At 38.6% G+C, this 23151-nt stretch overlaps 1 protein-coding gene across 5 annotated transcripts in view; it reads right to left on the reverse strand.

Moving 5' to 3' along the window:
- heg1 (heart development protein with EGF-like domains 1) overlaps positions 1–23151 on the reverse strand; it is a 127351-nt gene that overhangs the window by 25620 nt on the left and 78580 nt on the right. For 2 of the 5 annotated variants that reach the window (XM_048599326.1, XM_048599325.1), the window contains exon 2: positions 8789–11980. In XM_048599326.1, the coding sequence (XP_048455283.1) occupies positions 8789–11980 (3192 nt within the window). Of the gene's footprint in view, positions 1–149; positions 264–8788; positions 11981–17898; positions 17965–18771; positions 18842–23151 lie in introns of those variants that run through there. The other 3 variants (XM_048599327.1, XM_048599328.1, XM_020526793.2) reach the window with 3 other exon arrangements.

Raw genomic sequence — 23151 nt, forward strand, 5'->3', positions numbered from 1 at the left:
TATGGGCTCTGACCTTTCTTGCCATTGCATGTGCTTCAGCAGGGAAGGAAAATCTCCACTAATGGTCTTATTCCAATTTTGTTGAACTACCAGCATGATGCATTGCTCTTACAAGATGTTTTTTAACAGATCATTGCAGAATATTTTACCTTTGCTGCAGTTCACTCCTTGCCAGTTGGGTGGGCATACACACTTTCTACATTTAATACAATTACTGATACAAGTGCCTCCATTAAGACAGGGTTTTGAGGTGCAAAGATTCTCTGTTTCAAAGAAAATAAATAATTTATTAACATTGAGTTTATTGAGCAGTGGACTCTTTGTTTCATTCTAATATATTCTAATATATTTGCAACATTAGCAACCAGTTCATTCAAGACAAATCAGCTATCTGCTAAAGGCAAAAGAAAGTGCAAATTTTAGTGATTTAAAAGGGAATGTTGAACTGCAAGAAATGTAACTTCTCAATTGTTAACACAGTTCAATTTCTGTCTAAATGGTATTCCAGCATACTGACTGAGTACTTAAATACAATGTTTGTAGTAATAACCTCACACTGATATAAAGAAACTAGCAGTTTTCAAATAATGCATACTTCCAGACATCGTTTGTCTATTCACATTTCTTAGAAAGTAAAGACTGACAATGTAAGCAAAGAATATTGCACAAAAATGGATAGCAAACAGGAGATATATTGTGAATAAAAAAACTTTTCAGAGTTTCAAGTTATGGTTTATATTGCAAAAGGTGACAAAATAAAGTGAATGATGGTACAGTTCCATCGACTGATTTAACTACTGCCCTCTGATGGTTATCTTTAGAAACATCAATTCCTGTTCACATCAAATGCTACGGATAGATATAAAACTGAACACTGGAAAGAGCTTTCATCAAAGGGAGTTTCAGCAATTTGTTTCTGATCTGAAAATGCAAGAATCATAGTACAAAATATCCTTATTCAGCAATTACAGAGTTAAATATACAACAAGCTACAACATCAATAGTTAAGAGTTAACAACCAAATTCACATATTTTGAGAATGACTAAGAACTCAAAAGTTTTATTATTTGTCGTTATTCAGACGCTCATTACTTTGTAGGACGCTTTGTTTCAAGTCAGTTGGTTGCTGCAGCTGGTTTGCAATCTTCTTGCTTTCTCATTACATGCTTGTTTTCCATTTAAGAGTCACTGGTATGTAGGATATTGCCGCATTACATCCTAATAATCTCTCCCATTATCCAGGGATATTACATACCTTGACTTTATTTTCCAAGATGTCCTTGTATCTAGTATGCCTATGACAGGAACGCAAAGCATTTTTCAGCTCAGTGTGAAGAAACCTGTCTATAAAATTTCTCTCCAGCATCCCATGACAGGCTTACCTCTGAAAATACTTTACTGAATATTATTTGATGCTGGTTGAGATTGGTTGTTTTCACAATGATGTTTCTTTCATTCTATTTGCTGTCCTTTTAAGTACGGAAGATGATTGTAAAATCTAACTGCATCTTTCACAAGGTAAAAATATTAAATTTAAATTAAAATTAAAACCTAAAAAACCTATCTGAATTCTATTTGGCTTCACTCTATCAAGGTTAAGATGCATTGCACATAGTGAATGAGTGAATGCAATGTTTAATAAGCTGTAGGTTGGCTTTCTGCAAAGAAAGACCAAGGAAATGTCACAAGTGAACTGGGGTTGCCCGGTGGCTGACACACATATACTGCAAGCAATTATAATTAATAAAATAGATATCAAAATCAAGAGATTGAAAAATGGATGTATCTTTAATACTTTGTTATTTAATGTATAGGCTGTTCCTTTCTTCCAAGCACACAATGTTACAATCAGCAATCCTTTACTACCTATTTTCATCAGTGTGGTTAACCTAGTAAGTAGGATTAGTTTTTGCAAAACAGTTATACTTGGGTCAGAATATTTTTTGGTTAGTTAAAAAGTAAAACAGCCACCTTCTAATACTACAAATTCTGATAAAACTGGGGCCTATAATGATGTATCAAGAGTTGATTAGAAATATAAGGGTTAAATAATTGAATAAGAAGACATTGATCAACTTTTTATCTCTGAATTATAATCCTTTTAGTAACAGATTGATTTCAAAACTTCAGGAGACTTTGATTTCAGTATAAATAACTGTTTTACCTAATGTACCGATAAAATTTATGTACATGTTTTTAAATTATTGTAAAGCTTGGCTGTGTGAAACTTCATAACGCAGCTCTGCAAAAACATGACTGTATGTTTTAAGCAGCAACTTAGATTTCTATATTTTTGAGCTTTTCAGGTGAGGTGATATTTTTTGTTCTTCAGAAAAAAGTAGCTTGGAAGGCACAGTGTATTCTGAAAATGTATACACTGCAGTATACACAACAGAACTAAAAAAGTGTATTCAACAAATCAACCAAATACATTCAAATCACCCTTGATGCATTTGGTTTTTAAGCACTTCAATTCAGAAATTATTTTATATCCTACTGAATATTCTTGTAACAATTAAAAATTTCAAATACTTACACCTCAAGCCGCACCCCCATCTCCTACCTACTAACCTCATCCCGCCCCCTTGACCTGTCCATCCTCTCTGGACTGACCTATCCCCTCCCTAACTCCCCACCTACACTCACCTTTACTGGCTCCATCCCCGCCTCTTCGACCTGTTTGTTTCCTCTCCACCTATCCTCTCCTCTATCCATCTTCTATCCACCTCCCCCTCTCTCCCTATTTATTTCAGAAACCCCTTCCCCTCCCCCATTTCTGATGAAGGGTCTAGGCCCGAAACGTCAGCCTTTCTGCTCCTATGATGCTGCTTGGCCTGCTGTGTTCATCCAGCTCTGCACCTTGTTGTCTCAGATTCTCCAGCATCTGCAGTTCCTACTATCTCTGATTCAACTTTAATCATGAACTGTTTAACAAATACAGGTTGCTTTTGGTGCATCGACATGGTTCATATCACTATGCATCAAAAAATGATATCATTGAACCAAAATAGAATACAGTATAATCATAGGGTAGTTTGTGAAAAATCACTGCAATTCTTGCCTGCTAATGTTGACTGTTAAGTTTGAAGTACAAATAACAAGGGAGCATTATACACTTGGACGATGATTGCAAAATAAATGCTGTGTCTGGATCAAAATGGAATGGGAGGTGAATGGGAAGTGATTTGGAAGATTGGAATTCTATGCTTGGATCAGGGATATACTTTTATGGAGTAGATTATATTGTGCTTGGCGACATATCAGTAACACTGCGGTTCTACTGTGAATATCAATATCATCCATGGAGCTAACACTTGCCAGGTCCAGTCTATGAAAAAAATAAAAAATCACAAATGCATTTGAGGGAAAAAAATTTGTTAAACCCTCCAGTATTACAGCATCAGTAAAAAATGTGAATGTTAAGTGTGGGTTTCAGACATATTTAACCTGCACAAGTCATATAATTACCTTATATTTTATTCTGTATTGCATATACACAGGAAAATACTACCTTGTTCAATTTCAGTGTAGAATATTTAAAATGATATATCTCAGACAGTGATTAAAAACATCATGACTTGAAATATTGCTGAAGCAGCATCTGATCTTTTATAATTCAAATGAGTTATTGGATGTGTATACATACACATTCACGTTCACAGCTTTATAAGAAGTACAATTTCCCCTTTTAATGTTAAGTAAAATAATTAAAACAATCCTTCAGATGTCCACATTGTAAATACTTCCATATGACAAAATAACAACATAATAGAATTCTGTTGGAGGAGCAATATTTTATCTCAAAATAGCAATGCTGAATTTTACTTTTGTTTTATTCACTCATGGGATGTAGGTGTCATAGATTGGACCAGCATTTATTGCCCACCTGTAATGGCCCTAGACAAGATAGTGACCAGGTTCAACAGTGAAATTTGGATAAATCAGCAAAAACTGAGCAAAAATAATTGGGTTTGGAATGCATCTTGCTTCACTTTAGTAAGTTCATGACTTGAATGATTTGCCAGTTTTTATACTATTGAGGCTCAGTCACAGCAATATGAGAGTTACTTCTTATTTTCTACTAAAAATAATTTTTTAAAAATCAGTCAAGACAATTTAGAAATAACAAGAATAGTTTCTTTAAAAGATTACTTGTTAGAGATTTTTTCAGTTGTTTTTCTTTCGCCTTTCCAATATATTTTAGGCACTTCATCATCTACTTGATCTGATACCACCACAAATATGAAAGCAGATGCATAGCTTACTCCCATGCCATTGCTATAGGCTACTAGACAGTCACTAGGAAATATTAGGCACAACCAAAGCTATCTTTCCCTTTTGAATTCCATGACCTGCTCAGTGATACTGAAGTATCTTCTATATGACTCAGATTTCAAAAACAGCACAAGGGCACTCGATTTCTCATTCTATTCCATTCTTACGTGGTAAACCCAAACATGCAGTTATGTCCTATGAATGACATTTTGCCATCTGGAAAGGTCGTTAATATGACTTCTGTTGGACAGAATTTTAACAGAAGGAAAGAAATTGTAATTATCACAGCATCAAACGTTTTATGAATTTGACCCTTATTCTTTGTAATAATTTTCCACTTTCTCCTCATGCCCTCTGTTTTTCAGTTTCAACACTATGAACCTTCAGCTGGAATGACACATTCTGCTGGGACTTCTGTCAAGACTGTCATCAAAGGTATTCACTACTAAGTGACACAATTATTCACTCCATTCTCCTCAATCATCTCTTTTCTAGGATTCATCCCCATGTCATTGTTCCACTCCAACATTGCTCGACTGTTTCACTCCTAACTATTCAAATAAAACCAGCAGATTTCCTATAGCTACTCCCACTTCTGCTCCTGTACTGTTATGACCATTATACCACATCCACAAAGCGCCAACTTCGATCCCCATTTACTTCATCTACAGACACAGTGACCTCATTTGTAACTGTGAGGCCAGCTTTCAAGTCCATGTTGATTGAATCCATATCTATCTTTGTGCTTTGATACATGATTCTTTCATCACATTGTCCAGTGCTTTGAGGTAGATTGTCAAAGTACTATCAGCTATGCCTTCACAATCATAGAATCATAGGATCCCCACAGTATGGAAGCAGGCCATTGGGTCCATTGAGTCAACACTGCCCCTCTGAAGAGCATCCCATCCAGACACACACCCCTACCCTATCTCTGTAACCCTGCATTTCCCATGGCTAATCCACCTAGCCTGCACATTCCTGGACGCTGTGGGCAATTTAGCATGGCCAAAGCCCCTAACCTGCACATCTTTGGACTGTGGGCGAAAACTGGAGCACCCAGAGGAAACATACGCAGACACAGGGAGAATGTGCAAACTCCACATAGAGGCTGGAATCGAACATGGGATTCTGGCACTGTGAGGCAGCTGTGCTAATCACTGAGCATCCGTGCCACCCACGTGCCATTCACAAGGTCTTCTAAATCCAGCAAAAAAGAAACAGTCTATGGCACCATCCTCTCCCAAGTTAAAATGCTCGGCAATAAGGTGCTCAGTTAAAACCAGTTACACCAGGCAGGACATATCGATAGCATGCCTTACACCAAACTCCTGGAGCAATTGCTCTACACAGAACTCAATCATGGCATAAGACTCCAGAGAAGCCAGAGGAAACATTTCAGGGATAACCTCAAAGGATTCCTGAGAGGTTAAAAACCCCCACTGATTCCCTGGCCTGGGACTAACCAAAATGGAGAGGGATTAATTGAGAAAGCATCAGACATATCGAGAGTCTTCACTGGGTTTTCTTCACACAAGGGGCGACCTAAGAGGGTGTACCTGGCTCCAAAAGACTCATTCACCCAATCATCCAAGCATCATTTATCCACATGCATCAAAGTCTGAATAACACACATTGCACTTATCAGCCAACTGATAACCCTGTAAACAAGAGTCGAAGCAAGTTATCATCAAACTCTTTAGGCTTTCTGACAGCTGAGCTGACATCAGGTCCTGGAGATGGAGGCTTTTTCTTCTACACAATATTGGCAAGTTTGTAACTAATCTGTTTGGTTTCTCCTAAAAATTCTATAATTCATCTTTGGACTTCATTCCTCACTCATGCAGCCTCTTTGAGCTGAGCCTGAACTTTAATAAACTGTTACGTTGTTTGACCTTGAGCTTAGCTATAAAACCCAGCCAGCATCCAGATCAGTCATTTCAATATCTGCACAACTACCTGTTGCTGCCTGTATCTCATCGTCACTATCTCTGAAAATGTTGTCACCTTAAGATTTGTTTTCTGCAGCCTTTCCTTACTAGCTACTTGAGACTTTCCCTTCACAGATAACAAATCCTCCACCATCGCCAGTGGAGGCAGGCCGATTAAGCATTAAGTCCTGAACCCTACAAAACCCCTCACATTATCTCTATCCCTACAACACTAACAGAGGACAACAACTGAGCACTCTCTGGCTGTTCCTAGCCTTACACTTTTTTGAAGTTGCCCTTCAAGATACTCTTAACTAAACACACTATCAACACCATACCTCCATTCCAGAACTTTGCTTCACAGTATCAAATCATGCTATATTGGCATTCCTACAATAATGGTGAGATCACTAAGCTTACAGATGGCAAACCCATCACTATTATTCAAAGACTCCCTCACTCCCATATTCTCATGCCAAGCTAAATGTACCTCACGCAAAATGATCCATGCATCTCTTCTCCTCCAGTGTCTGAATTTTTCAGCAATCAATCAACCAAGACAGCCAAGGCTCATCTGCTCCAAAATCTCTTGACCAGGACCTTGATCTACTCTTGCAAGCAGCTGTTGACAAATGGATATCCTGTACCTCTCAGGTCTCCAGCTGGCCCTGAGCTGGTATTGGTCCAAATCACCAAGGTGGGGAGCCCCAGTGAACATGGGTGTAATAACCTAAGAGGTTCATGACTTGCTGCATTCTGGAAAAGTGAGTAACATCTCCAGTTATTAGTTGTCTTCCCTTTGGTTTGCAGCTTGGAACATGCACAGCAGCTGGGAACCACAAAGCAAATGTTGCTTCTCAAACATGGAGGAGATCATGTCAAGGATAATGACACAGTGCGAGTGTTTATGGATTTGGTTACTGTTTAATAAATGGTCTCTTAAACTATGTGGACGAGTGGCCTTCTCTACGCAGCATACCACTGTCTTATCTCCATAAGTCCATGAAACCATGAGACATAACAGCAGAAACAGACGATTCAGCCCACTGAATCTACACCGCCATTCAAGGAGATCATGGCTGACCTAATAATCTGAACTCCACTTTCCTGCCTTTTCCCCATAACGCTTCATTTCCTTACTGACTAAAACTCCATCTTCCTCTTATCTTTGCAAGGGAAATGAGCACAAGACATCCATAAGCTGCGAAAGACCAGAGGAGGAAACGACTACAGAAAGCTATATGGGTTGGAGAGGAGAAGGCTATGGACAATGCCAGTGTTCCTTCACTACAGTATATTGGGGATAGCAAGCCCCTAGTACAATTCACATGGCCATTGAGGAGGCTTATGTGAACATGGTTTGGTGTTGGTGTTTTGGAGGGTACTTGGGGTGTTGTGTGGTGGGGGACAGGGTGCAGAGAGGAGACAGGAATAGGTGTTAGGTGGGTGGCACAGACTATGTGCTGCATCTAGTCTGATACATGCCAAATATTGGGTGCTGTGGAAAGCCCCAACATTGTTGATATGTTTCTCAACTCCATTCTCCTGCCTTTTCCCATAATCTTGATCCTCTTACTAATCAAGAATCTATCTATCTTTGTCTTGAATACACTCAATGACTTGGTCTCCACAACCTTTTAGCAATGGCTCGCACAGATTCATCACCCTCTGGCTGAAGAAATTCCTCTTCATCTCAGTTCTAAACGGTTGTCCCTTCATTCTGGCGTTGTGTCTCGGGTCCTAGTCTCTCCGACTAGCGGAAACATCTTCTCCACATCCACTCTAACCAGGCCTGTCAGGATTCTGTAAGCTTCAATCAGATACCCTCATCCTTCTAAACTTTATTGAGTACAGACCCAGAGTTGTCAATCGGTCCTCATATGACAAGGCCTTCATCCCCACATTCAATCTTGTAAACCTCCTTTAGACCCCCTCCAAGGCCAGCATATCCTTAGATTAGTTATGGGGCGCAAAACGGCTCACAATATTCCAAAAGCAGATTAACCAAAACAAAACTGGGATTCTCTAGTTATTTTCATTGGAGCAATTTTGGTGTTCTCACACACCAATATCATTGTAAACAAACTTCTTTCTTATTTTATTCCACTTTGGTACATTTTAGCACAGTCCTCATATTAAATAGTATGTATATCTGAGCAATTAGCCTATTAGTCTTTCTGCAGTTTCCATTCTTTCATTGTACCAAAACTATTTACATCTCAGGTATTCCTTACATGTAGGAGTACCACCACTACTTCATGTTCACTCTGAATTATTCTATATTCATTTGTATCCTCATTATTTCGCTATATTTCTGATATTTTAATTATTCAGGCAGTATTTGTCCATACTGCCTGAACAATTTCCCATTCTGGCATCTTAATCCCAGTGTTTCTAACAATCATGTATATGTATCATAACAAAGATAATAATTATTATCTGCCAGTGGAACCATTATTAAAATTTTAGTAATTACTGACCAATCAAATCTCGTTAGGAAACTAAAAATATTCAGCTTTAAGTATATGTTAGGAATTTTGTGAATGCTATTTACACTAAATCATGGTCATAATTCAACATACCTGCAGATACTGTGGAGGTTTCAGGTGTACTTGTACTGGTAACCTGAATCACAGTTGACACAGTTGGCTCAGGAGTAATGGTCCCTTTAGTAGAATGAGGCTTTGTGCTTGTCGAAGTCCTTATGGGAATAATTGTGGTACTTTCTGAAATCTTTGTGCTTGTTAGCAAGGTTGTGCTAATTGGCATCCTTGTGATAGCTGAAGTCCTTGTGCTCGTTGAAGACCTTGCGCTTGTCAAAAACTTCAAGCTAACTGAAGTTCTCGTACTCACTGGTTCAGACGTCTTCATAATAGCAGTTGTAGATTTAGTCCTGTCTGTTCTTTTATCCCCTGTTGAGGTACTCATAAAAACAGTTGGCCTGGCCCATAAAGTGGCAAATGTGCCTTCTGTTGAACCAATTAGTTCAGGCTTTGGTGTGTCAGTGGGAACCTGTGAAATTTTTGGATATCGTCCAGTATGAGTCCTAGATGTAATTACAATTGGTGCCGAGGATGTTCTTCTTACTTCTCTGATAGGTGTTTCCATGGTAGAAAATGACAGATAAGCATTTTTTGTCGGAGGCAGTGATGTTCTGGGAGAGTCTGTTGGCCTTTCAGGAAATACATGCCTCAGATTAGTGCTTGTTGTTGTTTTTGCAAATTGAGTTTTAAGAAAACCATTAGTTTCTGCTTCAACTAAACCTAGTTTAGAAGAATTAGTTGCAGTAAAGTTAGAACTTAACACTGTAAAATCATTCACTATGCCTTCAGAATCTGATGGCACTGAAGACAAAGCTGTTGCAATTAAGTTAGTAATACTGTACATTTCAGACAGTACAGTAGTATTTAAGATATCATCTGTAGTTCTGGGAAGTGAATGACTTGTTGCTGTAATGGCAGTTATGCTTTCAACATCTGAAATAAGAATGGAGTCACTTGTTGATCTTGAACCATTTGTCTGAGTATCAACTGACTCTGAGGATAGAATATCTGGTGACTTGACTGCATCTGACCTATGGGTAACATTATCAAAATCCATAGGAATGGATGTTGAATGTGAATGAGTTGTCTCTTCAGAACTATTTGTTGTAGTATTGAGAATTTCATAGCTGCTCAATGAAGTACTGAAAGAATTTTCAGAATTATTTGGTGTAGAACCTAATGAACTTTTAGAATCATTTAGTGAAGCACTCATTGAGCTTTCAGAGTCATTTTGACCATTAAGTAGGGTACTTTCAGAAACATTTGGTGAAGAACTCCATCTTTCAGAATCTTTCAATGAAGTACTTAAAGATCTTTTAAAATAATTTGGTGAAGTGCTTAAAGATCTTGCAGTATCACTCAATGAAGAGTTTGAAGAACTTTCAAAAACAGTTGTCAAAGTACTAGAACTTTCAGAAGCATTTTGAGCACTACTTATTGATATTTTTGAATCATTTGGTGAAGTACTTAAAGACCTTTTAAAATCATTCATTGAAATGCTTGATCTTGCAGAATCATTTGGTGAAGAGTTTGAGTAGTTCTCAGAAACATTAATTAACGTACTTGACCATTCAGAATCATTTTGAGCACTAACTGTAGACATATTAGAATTATTTGGCAAAGTACTTACAGACCTTTTAAAATCATTTATCAAAGTACTTGACATTTCAGTATCACTTCGTGAAGAGTTCAAAGGGCTCTGAAAAATACTTGTCAACATTGTTGAACTTTCAGAAGCGTTTTGAGCATGAATTGTAGATATTTTAGAATCATTTGATGAAGTACTTAAAGATCTTTTCAAATCATAAAGTGTAGTACTTCGTCCCTTGGTGTCACTTGGTGAAGAGTTTGAGTAGTTCTCAAAAGCATTAATTAACGTACTTGACCATTCAGAATCATTTTGAGCACTAACTGTAGAAATTTTAGAATCGTTTGGCAAAGTACTTACAGACCTTTTAAAATCATTTATCAAAGTACTTGACATTTCAGTACTACTTCGTGAAGAGTTCAAAGGGCTCTGAAAAATATTTGTCAACATTGTTGAACTTTCAGAAGAATTTTCAGCATGAATTGTAGAAATTTTAGAATCATTTGGCGAAGTACTTACAGACCTTTTAAAATCATTTATCAAAGTACTCAATATTTCAGTATCACTTGAAGAGTTTGAAGGGTTCTCAAAAATATTCGTCAACGTTGTTGAACTTTCAGAAGCATTTTGAGCATGAATTGTAGATATTTTAGAATCATTTGACGAAGTACTTGAAGATCTTGTCAAATCATTCAGTGTAGTACCTGCTTCTTCGGTATCACTTGGTGAAGAATTTGAGGAGCTTGCAAAAGCATTAATCAATGTACTTGACCATCCAGAATCACTTTGAACACTAACCGTAGCTGTTTTAGAATCATTTGGCAAAATACTTACAGATCGTTTAACATCATTTATCGAAGTATTCGTTCTTTTAGAATAATTTGGCAATGTACTTAAAGTTCTATCAGTATTACTTTGTGAAAAGTTTGGAAAGATTTTAAAAACATTTGTCAAAGTACTTCTTTCAGAATCTTTCAGTGAAGTGCTTGAAGACCAATTAGTATAGTTCTGTGTGCTATTTAAAGACTTCGCAGAAATATTTTGTAAAATACTAAATATTTCTGAATCATTTATTGATGTACTTACAGATCTTTCTGGATTGTTCAATTCAGTAGTTAAATATCTTTTAGATCCAATTGGCAAAGTATTTAGAGGTATTTTTAAAACATATGGGACAGTATATAAGGGTTCTTCAGAAACACCATGTGAAGTACTTAACAACCTTTCAAGATTATCAGCCCCTTCAGATGTTGTGTCAAGATGCCAGTTTTCAAGTTCTTCACCTTTTCTTGAAGTCTCATTAACGACAGGTGATTTTAAAAGATGACTGTTAGAAACAAAAAGCTCTGTAGATGCAATTTCTCTTGAAGATACCGTAGAGTATGAATGATCTGTTGGTTCAGAATCAAATGTAGTACTTTCTTCAGATTCTGATCGTGAAGTCGTGGCTGCTGAAGGATTTTGGGAACTGTCAGTAACTAGTATCGAAGAAGGGGTCAATTCATTTTTTTCTATAACTGTGCTATTAGTTAACAGAGGTTCCACTTCTCCAGTACTGGAGATATATGTGCTTTTATGTTGAGAATCACGTATCCAGCTTTCCAACGTTATGCTATGGTTTGTCCGGTTCCTCCTCCCAGGCCCTAAAATCAAAGAACAAAAAACACTGCAGTCAACATCAAGCATCTTTTTGTTTTATATAAACATAAGTTAGAACAATACAACAGTAATATGTGAAAACAGTCAAATGTATAATTGAAATTTGAAGAGAAAGTATTGTTTCAAGACAATATTAGACATATAGACACATAGCGAAATTTTCTGATTTTTGTTAAAGTATTGGAATGAGTGTGTTAGGTGGCAACTAAAATGCCAGCCTCATTGCCAAGATAACTCGACTTATCACATCCTAATCAGCTCACCAAGAGGGGATGGGTCAAGAAAAGACAGGTTTCTGAGCCAATTGATGCATCCCAGGTCACTAAAAGCTGCTGACCATCTGGTTTGTTAAAGACCATTGATCAAGAATAAGCCTTGGGAGTTCCCATGGCAACCCGTGGTCTAATGTGACAAGCAAGTTGCTGCGGTTCAGAAACTGAATATTCTCCATGCCTGCAAGCAAGGTGGATAGTTAGGAAGAAAATGTGTTGAGGCCTTTAAGTGACCAGTAATTGACCAGTTAAGGGCCTTAATTGGTGTTGGGTTGAGAAACTTCCTAACAGACGCCAAGCCAAAACTTAATTGTGAAGGTGGCAAGAAGGGGATGTATACCATTCCAGGACTGATCTGCTTAATTATTTCTCCTCTCACTACCTCCAGGGAGGGGAGGATTTCACCCAAATTGTCAAATGTTAAAGAATACAAATGCATAATGTCACTACCAGATGAAGAATTTGTGAATTCATACTACTGAAAAATTTCACGAATTTTATTTACTATTTTAAGGAGGATTAAGGTATATCACTTGATATTTAAAGTACCTATATTTTATATATTAAAAATGGCTGTGCCTTATGCTGAATAGCAGTTAAATTACATAAGAATATATGAAATAAGAGACCCTGCTTCATGATTTAATAAGGTCATGGCCGATCTGCTTGGTTTTGAATTCCACATTCCCACGTACCACAGACAACCTTTGACCTCCTTGGACATACCACCCACGCATTCCCATTGTCTTCTGGGGTAGACAGTTCCAAAAAGTCACCCAACCCTCTCAAGAGAAAACAAAATCCTCATCTCTATACTGAAAGAGTGATCACCAATTCTGGGCCTAAAAAAGAAAATATGCTTGATTACCTTGACAATGGCATTCAGGATCTTGTATGCTTCAATCAAATCACCCCGCAATTTTTAAATTCCAATGGAAACAGGCCCTGTCTGTCCAACCTATCCAAACAAAACTTGCTCATTCCAGGTATCAAGCCAGCAAATCCCTTGTGAACCACTTCCAAAGCATTCACATCCTTCCTTAAACTGCACACAGTATTTGAGATGTAGTCTCACCAATACCCTTTATAACTGTAGCATGACATCCTTCCTTTTATGTTCAAGTACTCTCATACCAAAACATAGCATCCCATTCACCTTCTGGATTAATTGCTATGCCTGATACTTGTGACTCATGAGTCAGAACACCTAAATCCCTCTGCACATTGGAATTCTCCAGTCTTCTTCATTTAAGTAATACTCTGCTTTCACATTCATCTTACCAAAATGAACAATTTCATATTTTGCTGCATTATATTCCACTTGCCTGATTTTTGCCTATTCATTCAATCTATCTATATCTGTCCGCAATTTCTCTATGTCTTATTTACATCATACTTTCCTACCTATCTTCATGTTATCTGCAAATTTAGCAACTATACCTTCACTTCCCTCATCACAGCCATATGTAAATTGTAACCAGTTGAGACCCGAGCATAGATCCCTGCAGGGCTCCTGCCAATCAGCAAAGATCTGTTTCTGCATACTCTGTGCCTTCTGCCAGCCAACTAATCCTCTAAGTTAATATATTACCCCCCGCAAGTTTTTATTTTTATTTATTTAAGCCAGGGAACTACAGGCCAGAGAGCCTGACATCAGTGGTAGGCAAGTTATTGGAGTGAATACTGAGGGACAGGATCAACCAATATTTGGATAGTCAAGGTCTGACTAGTGATATTCAGCACGGATTTGTGCTTGGGAAGTCATGTCTGACAAACCTTTTAGAGTTTTTCAAAGAGGTAACCAAGAGGATGGATGAGGGTAGGGCAGTACATGTTGTCTATGTGGAATTTAGTAAGGCATTTGACAAGGTCCCACACGGTAGGCTAGTCATGAAAGTCACGTCACATGGGATCCAGGGAGAGCTAGCTAATTGGTTCAAAATTGGCTCAATGCTGGGAAGCAGAAGGTGATGGTTGAAGGTTGTTTCCCGGACTGGAGGCCTGTGACTAGTGGTGCACCATAGGGGTCGGTGCTGGCTCCTTTGTTATTTGTTATTTACATAAATGATCTGGATGTGAATGTACAAAGCATGCTTAGTAAGTTTGCGAATGATAAAAAATTAGGAAGTACTATTGATAGCGAAGAAGGCTATCAAAAATTACAGAGGGATCTTGATCAGATGGGGAAGTGGGCTGAGGATTAGCAAATGCAATTCAATACAGATAAGTGTGAGGTGTTGTACTTTGGAAAGTCAAACCAAGGTAGGACTTATATAGTAAATGGTAAGGTCCTGAGGAGTGTTGTGGATCAGAGGGACCTAGGAGTACAAGTACATAGTCCATTGAAAGCAGCGTCACAGGTGGACAGGGTGGTGCAGAAGGCATTTAGCATGCTGACCTTCATTGGTTGAGGCATTGAGTACAGGAGTTGGGACATCAGGTAAAGCGAGGATCTCAGCACTGAAGCAGTATCTCATGGAACAAAACGTACAGTAGCAACATGGATACAAAAATGCCTGAGTGATGGGAACAAAGAGTAATGATTTATAGATGTTTTTTAGGCAATGGGTTGGTTCATAGTAGAGTTCCTGAGGTATGTAAGTTCTATTTGATTTCATAAATATTGACATCTAACTAAATTTGCATGGACAAATTATTTTAAATGCTTGTGGAAAACTGTGATTCAACTGACATCTGTTGGACAGAGTGTTTGAATAAAATCAAAGCTGTTTCACTGTTAATTTACTCTGGCCAGTTGAGCTACCACCCACTGTTGTAGTCATTAACTTGCAATAATGTGTGGGGAATTTAGATTTAGGTTCATGAAAATAAATTTAAAGACCACTTGTACAGTCTATATTGCCACAGAAGGTGGCGCTCTGATGGTAATTCATTTATCAACAGGCAACCCTTCCAGTGGACTGTTTTGAAAACTTACTGCGGATGTGGTAATTAGGGGTGGGGAACAATTGGCAGCAATAGGGGGCTAGGTTAACAAAAGCTCCAGCACTAAATATGGAGGTTACACAGTGCAAAGGGATTTGAGATTTCCTTCCTATCATTTGTTCTGACAGAGACAGTGACGAGAAATATTCATTAAAAAAAACATGCCTTTCATATTTCAGACCAACGGAATTTACAGAAAAGCAGCTCCAGCTCAGAATTTCTTGTAGTCATCATGTTAAACTGGATAGCTATAGCATTCATTGATGTCCAAACTTCTGAGGCATATTATTTTATAATTTCTTTTCTTGATGTTTGTCCACAAACAATAACGTGGGAACTTTATTCCTTTTATTTTCAAAATAGGTCGCCTTGTACAATGAAACATTGGCCTTTGAGTCGGAGATGCAACATGCCTCTGAGTTGCACAATTGTACGTTCAATTCCTATTTCAGATACTTGTGGCTCACATTCCAGCACAGTACTGATGGGGCGTGAAACTTGAAAGGATTCAGAAAACGTTTACAAGGATGTCGCCCAGGGTCAGAGGGTTGGTGCTATAAGGAGAAGCTGAATAGGCTGGGGCTATTTTCCCTGGTCTGTTGGAGGCTAAGAGATGACCTTACAAAAGTCTATAAAATAATGAGGGCCATGGACAGGGTAAATAGGCAAGGTCTTTTCCCTGGTGTGGGGGAGTCCAAAACTAAAGGCCTTTGGTTTAAGGTGAGAGGGGAAAGATTTAAAAGGGACCTAAGGGGCAATGTTTTCATGCAGAGGGTGGTGCATGTATGGAATGAGCTGAAAGAGGATGTGGTGGAGGCTGGTACATTTAAAAGGCATCTGGATGGGTATATGAATATGAATGGTTTAGAGGGATACGGGCCAAATTCTGGCAAGTGGAACTAGATTAATTTAGGATACCTGGTCAGCATGGACGAGTTGGAGTGAAGGGTTTGTTTCTGTGCTGTACAGCTCTATGCCTCTAAATGTTACACTGTGGAGGTGCTATCTTTTGGATGAGATGCTAAACTTAAGACTTTTCTCTGGTAGACTTAAAAAAAGATTGGTATTGTTTCAAAAAAGAGCGAATTCTCCCCAGAGTCTTAGCCAGTATTTATCACATCAATCACCAAGAACAGATTATCTGATTATTATTATGTTGTTGTTTATAAGACAACGCTGGGTTCAAATTGGCTGCTGTGCTACCTACGTCACAATACCTCAAAAGCGCTTAATTGGCTATAAAGCATTTTGAGATGCGCTGAGGTTGTAAAATATCATAGAATCCCTACAGTGCAGAAGCAGGCCATTCAGCCCATCGAGTCTACACTGAACCTCCAAACTGCATCCAACCCAGACCCAACCCCTACCCTATCTCTGTAACCCTGCATTTCCTATGGCTAACCCACCTAGCCTGCACATCATTGGACACTATGGGCAATTTAGCATCGTCAATCCACCTAACTTGCACATCTTTGGACTGTGGGAGGAAACCACAGCACCCAGAGGAAACCCACGCAGACACTGGGAGAATGTGCAAACTCCACACAGACAGTCACCTGAGGTTGGAATCAAACCTGGGTCCCTTGCGCTGTGAGGCAGCAGTGCTATATTTATAAACCACTTACAATAAATGTGTTACTATATCTCCATGATCAAAGTTAAAACCTTTATGTAAACTATCTTCTGATTACCAATGTATTCTGTTCAGCACTGAAATTTTCTATGGCTAGAAATTGGCCCTGGCGTTCTTAGATGCATATGAAAAGACATAATAGGTGCATGAAGTACAGGTTTCAGACATCTATTTTTGTCTATATCAATCTGCTGAATGCAGCATTTCTGGCTCATAGTAAGTGTGTCCGTGCTGCTGATTATATTAGATCCTGAAGTACCTATTTAGCACTTGGTAAATGGGCACAATATTATCAAACCTTTAGGCCCTCACGTATAAATATGGAATCTTGACCCTTTCTTCCAGATAGTTAGTACTATTCTCAAGGAGTTCTTCACTGTCTGGTTACAATTAAATGCTGTGCCAATATGAAAACATTGGAAAAGAGTAAAGTTTCATTAACTAAGCAAAGATATAAAACAATTCTATCTACAGGATGCACTGCAACAAATCATCAAGATTTCTTCTGCAGCACTTCACACACCGTCAACACCCATTACCTAGAATAACAATGGCCAACAGACACATGGGAACCCCACCAACTCCAAGTTTCCCTCCAACCCACGCATTCTCTGGACAGGGACATATTGTGTCATTCCTTCTTTGTTGCAGGGTCAAATTTCTGGAAACTGCTAGCCAATAGCGCTGTGGAATTAACACCACCACATGGACTGCAGCCCATCAAGAAGGCGGCCAACATATAGCTTCTCAAAGGCAACTAGACATGACTGATAAACGTTTGCCTTGCCAGCGATATCAATTTCTGGAAAATTAATTCCAAAGCAATTATGGTTCCTTTTGTACACTGACATTTTGTTAATTATTCACAAGATTTAAATGTGTTGAGAATCGTAACTATTATAGTATTAAATTTATTATACCAAAAGGAAGCTAACAGTTCGTAAAGGAGACAAATACACCCAATCAAAAAAACTTTCCTGTTGTTGGTCTGCAAGTTCTTTAGGCATCACTATCTGTACATTTTTAATTGTTGTTATCTGAAGAAACATACATGTTTCATCTGCTACACAGCTGGAACAGTGATGCAAATGGAACAAGTTGCTGAATTGCTGTACATCTATGAGAGAGAAAGAGAAAGAGAGAGAGAGAGAGACAACTGTTTAAACCTACACATATACTTATGCCAAAAAGTATTGTTTCAAGTCTATGCAGCATATGGTTCACTCTCCATCAAGCTGGCCTCACTTTGTCCCTCTGGAATACATGTCTAATCTTATAAATATCCCTGAAACTCTCCCTGTGTTGTAATTCAAAAACTTTCCCATTCGAAATAACCTGAAAAATTAAATAATTTTAAAAAACATTTTTAATAAACAAATATTATTAATAGAGTCAAATAACCAAGCAGGAATAATCATTATGCACAACATAATTCAGTGAAAATATGGAAAAGGAATATTCTACAAATCCTTAGGGTAAATATGTTCTATGATAACCTATGAACTAAAATATTTTTGTTGATAGTCAGTTATTTGATTTATTAAAGATGTTTATCTAATTTAGTAATAAAAATAAGTAAAAAAAAAACGCTGAATCTTGTGGCCACTGGTTAGCTGAGGTCATAGGAGAACAGTGGTATAAAGGAATTCACTAACTTATTGCTCAGAAGGTTGTATGCGTTGTAGAATCATACTATTTATAATACAAACTGCTTGCGATTACTGTGTTATATCTATGCAGTGGTTGTCTGTAATTTTGTTTCTGGGATGATAATACAAAATATTTGTTTAAATTTAATGTAGCATCTTAGCAGTCAAAGGAACACATAAACCAATGTGCTTTGTGGAATGACCCAGTAAATCCAACACTAAATTGTTTCGCAGTACTTGCACACCCTCCCTCAGAAGCTGCAATTGAAACTCACATGCCGTCACTGCACAAGAATTGCCTTCTCTCAGCCAGGTCACAGCGGGGTTACACAGCAGGGCAGTCTCTATCACTGGAGGCAGGTTGCTTCTGTCCTGTAAACACCCACTGGCTGATTATAAGAGCACATAAACGGTTGCTATGGGAATGTCCATAACCCAGCTGAAAGAGGAAGGGTGGGACAGCAGGCAATATTTTAGGAAACTAAAACAGGAAGCAGACAAAGAAATCCAAAAGATCTAAGGAAAACAATGCAACATATTGCCAAAAGTAAGCCTCCACCATATGTAAATGTACAAGCCCTAATTTTAACGGGAATTCTGTGTGCTCACAAGGACTTCAGTACGTGCCACCATGCTTACTTTGGCAAATAAAAACCAAGCAAAGTTTATTCCCAGGACCTACCTGCGTGCCACCAGACAGCTGCTTGTCCAAACTGCCAAGCAAGCCTGAATGGAATTTTGGGTGGGAACTGACACAGCACTCCTAAGGGATCTTGTTATCAATGTTTGCCAAGGCTGAGGGAATTACAAAAGTATCAGCTAAAAATTAAGACAAAGTAAATTTCACGAGCAGGATTGAGGCCACTGTGTCAACGACTGTCTCAATGCTATGACACATATTTGCAGCGGATATCCTTACAACAGATGACACAGCTCTAACTATGGTACTATGCTGGGCTGGTCTAGATTCTGTGAAGGCATTTCCTCACAGTGGTTACTAGGCAGAAACAACAGTAGTTGTAAATGTGGCTAGTCACAACTTGGTAAATGTAGGTAATCAGACTGTGCTATCGAATAATCAGTAAAAGTTTCCAACTGAGAGATATTTTGAAGTCAGCAGTGGTGCTGCATACGTAAAGAACACAATAAGATTGGGATGCATCAAAATGCATTGCCTATAACACCTGGATATGACGATGAAGGTGCAGCCTGTTGTAAGCAGTAGCTACATTTACCAAATCCAACACCCTACCCCCCACCCCTCACCTTTCCTTGGACTGGTACAACTTCAGGACGTGCACAAAGGGTATGGGGACACATGTTACACGTCTGTGCTCCAGTTTCCTGTGTATCACACTCATTAGCTAGAATGATGAGCCAGTATAAACAGAAAAATAGTGTTCAGTGTTCCCAGAAAGGAGGAAACATTAAACGGCTGTTAAAAAGGCTGAAGCAACTTTGCTCAGTATTAAATAAGCAACATAGAAAAGAAGAGGTCAGTATGCCTGAGGCTTTTAAATAGTGCAATGCCAATAAAAGGCCAACAGCACTATAACAAGTAATCCTATTGTAAACTTTTCTCTCAAGCTTTTACATGAAAGGGTCAGAAGCTCCTTGATTGAGTAACTATTTATGCTGCACTTATGCTGCCTGTGCAGCTCCACAGCAACACCAAATCTGATATTAGGACAAGCAAACAACTTTGCATTTAAAAAAGCAACTGCATGGTACTGCTAGCCAGCTGAACACTATTTTTCTACTCGTACCAGATCATTATTCCAGCTTATAAGTGTGACACACAGGAAAAGGAGCACAGACCTGTAACACTGTGTCTCCATCCCTTTTGTGCACGTCCTGAAATAACATCAGCCCAAAGAAGGGTGAGGGATGGCAGGGGCAGGTTCGATAAATGTAGCTGCTGCTTACAACATGCTGCACCTTCACCATCATATCCAAGTTACAGGCAACGCATTTTGATGCTTCTCATATCTTTTTGTGTTCTTTACACCTGTGTACAGCACCACTGCTGGCTTCAAAACATCTCATAGTTGGAATCTTTGCTGATCATTGGACAGCCAAGTCTGATTACCCACACCTACGTAATCAGGGAAGGCAAGGTTCTGGGTTTCAGTGACATTTGTACATGACTCTTTAGTGTGTTTGAATCAAAAGGTGTTAATCACATCTGGTTCCATAAATGTATTATGTTCAGTTAACTTTAAATAAAAAAGTTAAAAATTCACAAGTCACATAGGAGAAGTTTGCACATCTGCAGAAATACCACTTGTCATAGCATGAGTCTATTGAGATAGCAAACATGGCAATGAGAGAGTGGAATAATCCAGGCATGGATCTTTCAGTGTGTTGTGAAATGCATTGGCATGATACCTTTAGTCTGAAGTTATTGTCTTATTGTCTTTCTAAAGTCTTATTTGTTGCCATGGAATCTGAGTGTTTCTCTTTAAAGTCAAATATTCTAAGTATGAATTACGATATAACATGCAGTAACCAAAACAGAATAACATGACAAAAAGCAAATCGCAAACATAGTAATGTTGTTGTGCATTGAAGCAGGCTGCAATGAAATTTAGCAGGAGACATTAAGAATTATAGACCACTGGAGACTCGTTTCGGCACAGCAGGCAAGTTGTCAAGGGTTTGACTGCATTCTGTGTGTGCAGACTTTGGTTTTAAGGCAGAATAACCTAAGTGAGCCCAAGATTTTTAACTACACAATTCACAAAACAATCTGCTAGTTGATCCATGGTTTTGAATATGTGAATTATCAAAATCATATGAGTGCATCTCTTAGACAGTGTGCAATAAAATAAGTACTTTATTTATTTTTTTGTTATGCATTCAGGGGAAAAAGGTATCACTGGCTAGGCCAGCATTTATTGCCGATCCCTAATCACCTTGAAGGTGGTTGTAAGCTCCCTTCTTGAATCACTGGTGCAGATGTATCTGCTCCCCCTGTAATTCTAGGTGGTTGTGGTCATGGGTTTGGAAGATGGTGACTAAGAAGACTTGGAGAATTTCTGCAGTACATCTTGTAAATGACATTGCTGACACTGTGCATCAGTAGTGGATGGAGTGAGTTTTTGTGCTTGTGACTTTTCATCAAATTGGACTTGAGACGTTAATTCTGTTCTCTCAGATGATACCAGACTTCCGGCATTTTCAAAGTTTGTTATTGCTAAGCTAGTGCTGCTTGATAGCACTGTTGATGATCTATTTCAGACAACAGAGGAATTACATGATCCATTTCATTATTTTACTGATGATCAAGGGTAGACAGATGAAGCAGTAATTGGCCAGGTTGGACTTGTCCTCCTACCTTTTGTATACAGAACATAACTGAGCAATTTTCCACATTGCAGGGAAGATTCATAACTTAGCTTGGAGTGTGGTAAGTTCTGGGGCACAAGTCTTCAGTCCTGTTGCTAGAATATTGTTAGGCCCATAGCCTTTGAAGTACGTAGAGCCACTAACTCTTTCTTGATAACATGTGGAGTGAACCAAATTGACTGAAGACTGAAGATGGATCATTGACTTTTAATTCCTAGCAATCTGTCATGGTAGGATTCAAACCCAGGACCCTACAGCATTACCTGGGTCTTTAGACTACTAGACCAGTTACAATACCATTACGCTATTGTCTCGCTAATTAACAATTTATTGGAAAAACCCTATAGTTGCTTCAAAATTATTAGTTTACAATACAACAGAAAAGTTTCTGTACCACAATGGCAGAATTCTTTACAATCTACTGGCGATGTTTCGTTTCTAATACAATGGCAGGATTATTCACTATCTTTTTAATAGAATGTCAATTCCAAGCATTTCTTCCTGCATCCCAATTGTCCAAGAATTCCTAGATTTGGTAGACATTGAATGAACATTTGTGGTTGGCAAAGGGGATAACATTTTTACTTCAAAACATGAATGGTTTGAGTCACAGGTTGAGGATAAAGTGTTTAAAATCGGAATCCAGAACACATCCCATTCATCTGGTTTTCCCAGTGGCAAAATGTATCAGGTAGGGGGAAGTTGTTTGGGTGAATGACAAATCTGCTCCCTGGACAATAGGTGGTGCTTTAATCGTAAGCCTCCCTTGTATTCACTATTTGAAACTTAATTCAGGTGTCCTGTACTTGGATAAACCTGGCATCTAAAGCCAGGTTGCCAGATGCAGTGTACCTTCTTAGTATTGGTCACCCCTGCTCACTGACCCTTCCAATCTTTCCCTGACCTCCTGCACAAGACCACTGACTTCCTCATGAAGTCTCCAGCCCAACCATCTGGGCTTTGAACATCATTCAAGTCTCCAATAACTCCACAACCTACCAAGCCTCTGACATTCCCTTCGCAGAAATTTGACAATTCCCACCATCCACTAAACGTCCAAACTAACGCAGGCCTCCTACTTCCCTAGGACTGTGCTGTGATCCCTTCTCATTTTGTCCCAAACTGAGGCCCCTGACATCCCAAGGCCCACACACAAACACACGGACTCACGTGCACACAACTCCTCATCTCTCAGCAGCTAACTTTCTAACTAGAAGCCAAATTAAAACTCCATAAAGTGCACCAGAAACCTGACTCCCAAGTTCCTTGCTCTGTATCAAACACTACTTTCCTACTCCCAGGAACTA

The sequence above is a fragment of the Rhincodon typus genome, chromosome 7, assembly GCF_021869965.1.
Source record: "Rhincodon typus isolate 14 chromosome 7, sRhiTyp1.1, whole genome shotgun sequence".
NCBI classification, from domain to species: Eukaryota; Metazoa; Chordata; class Chondrichthyes; order Orectolobiformes; family Rhincodontidae; genus Rhincodon; species Rhincodon typus.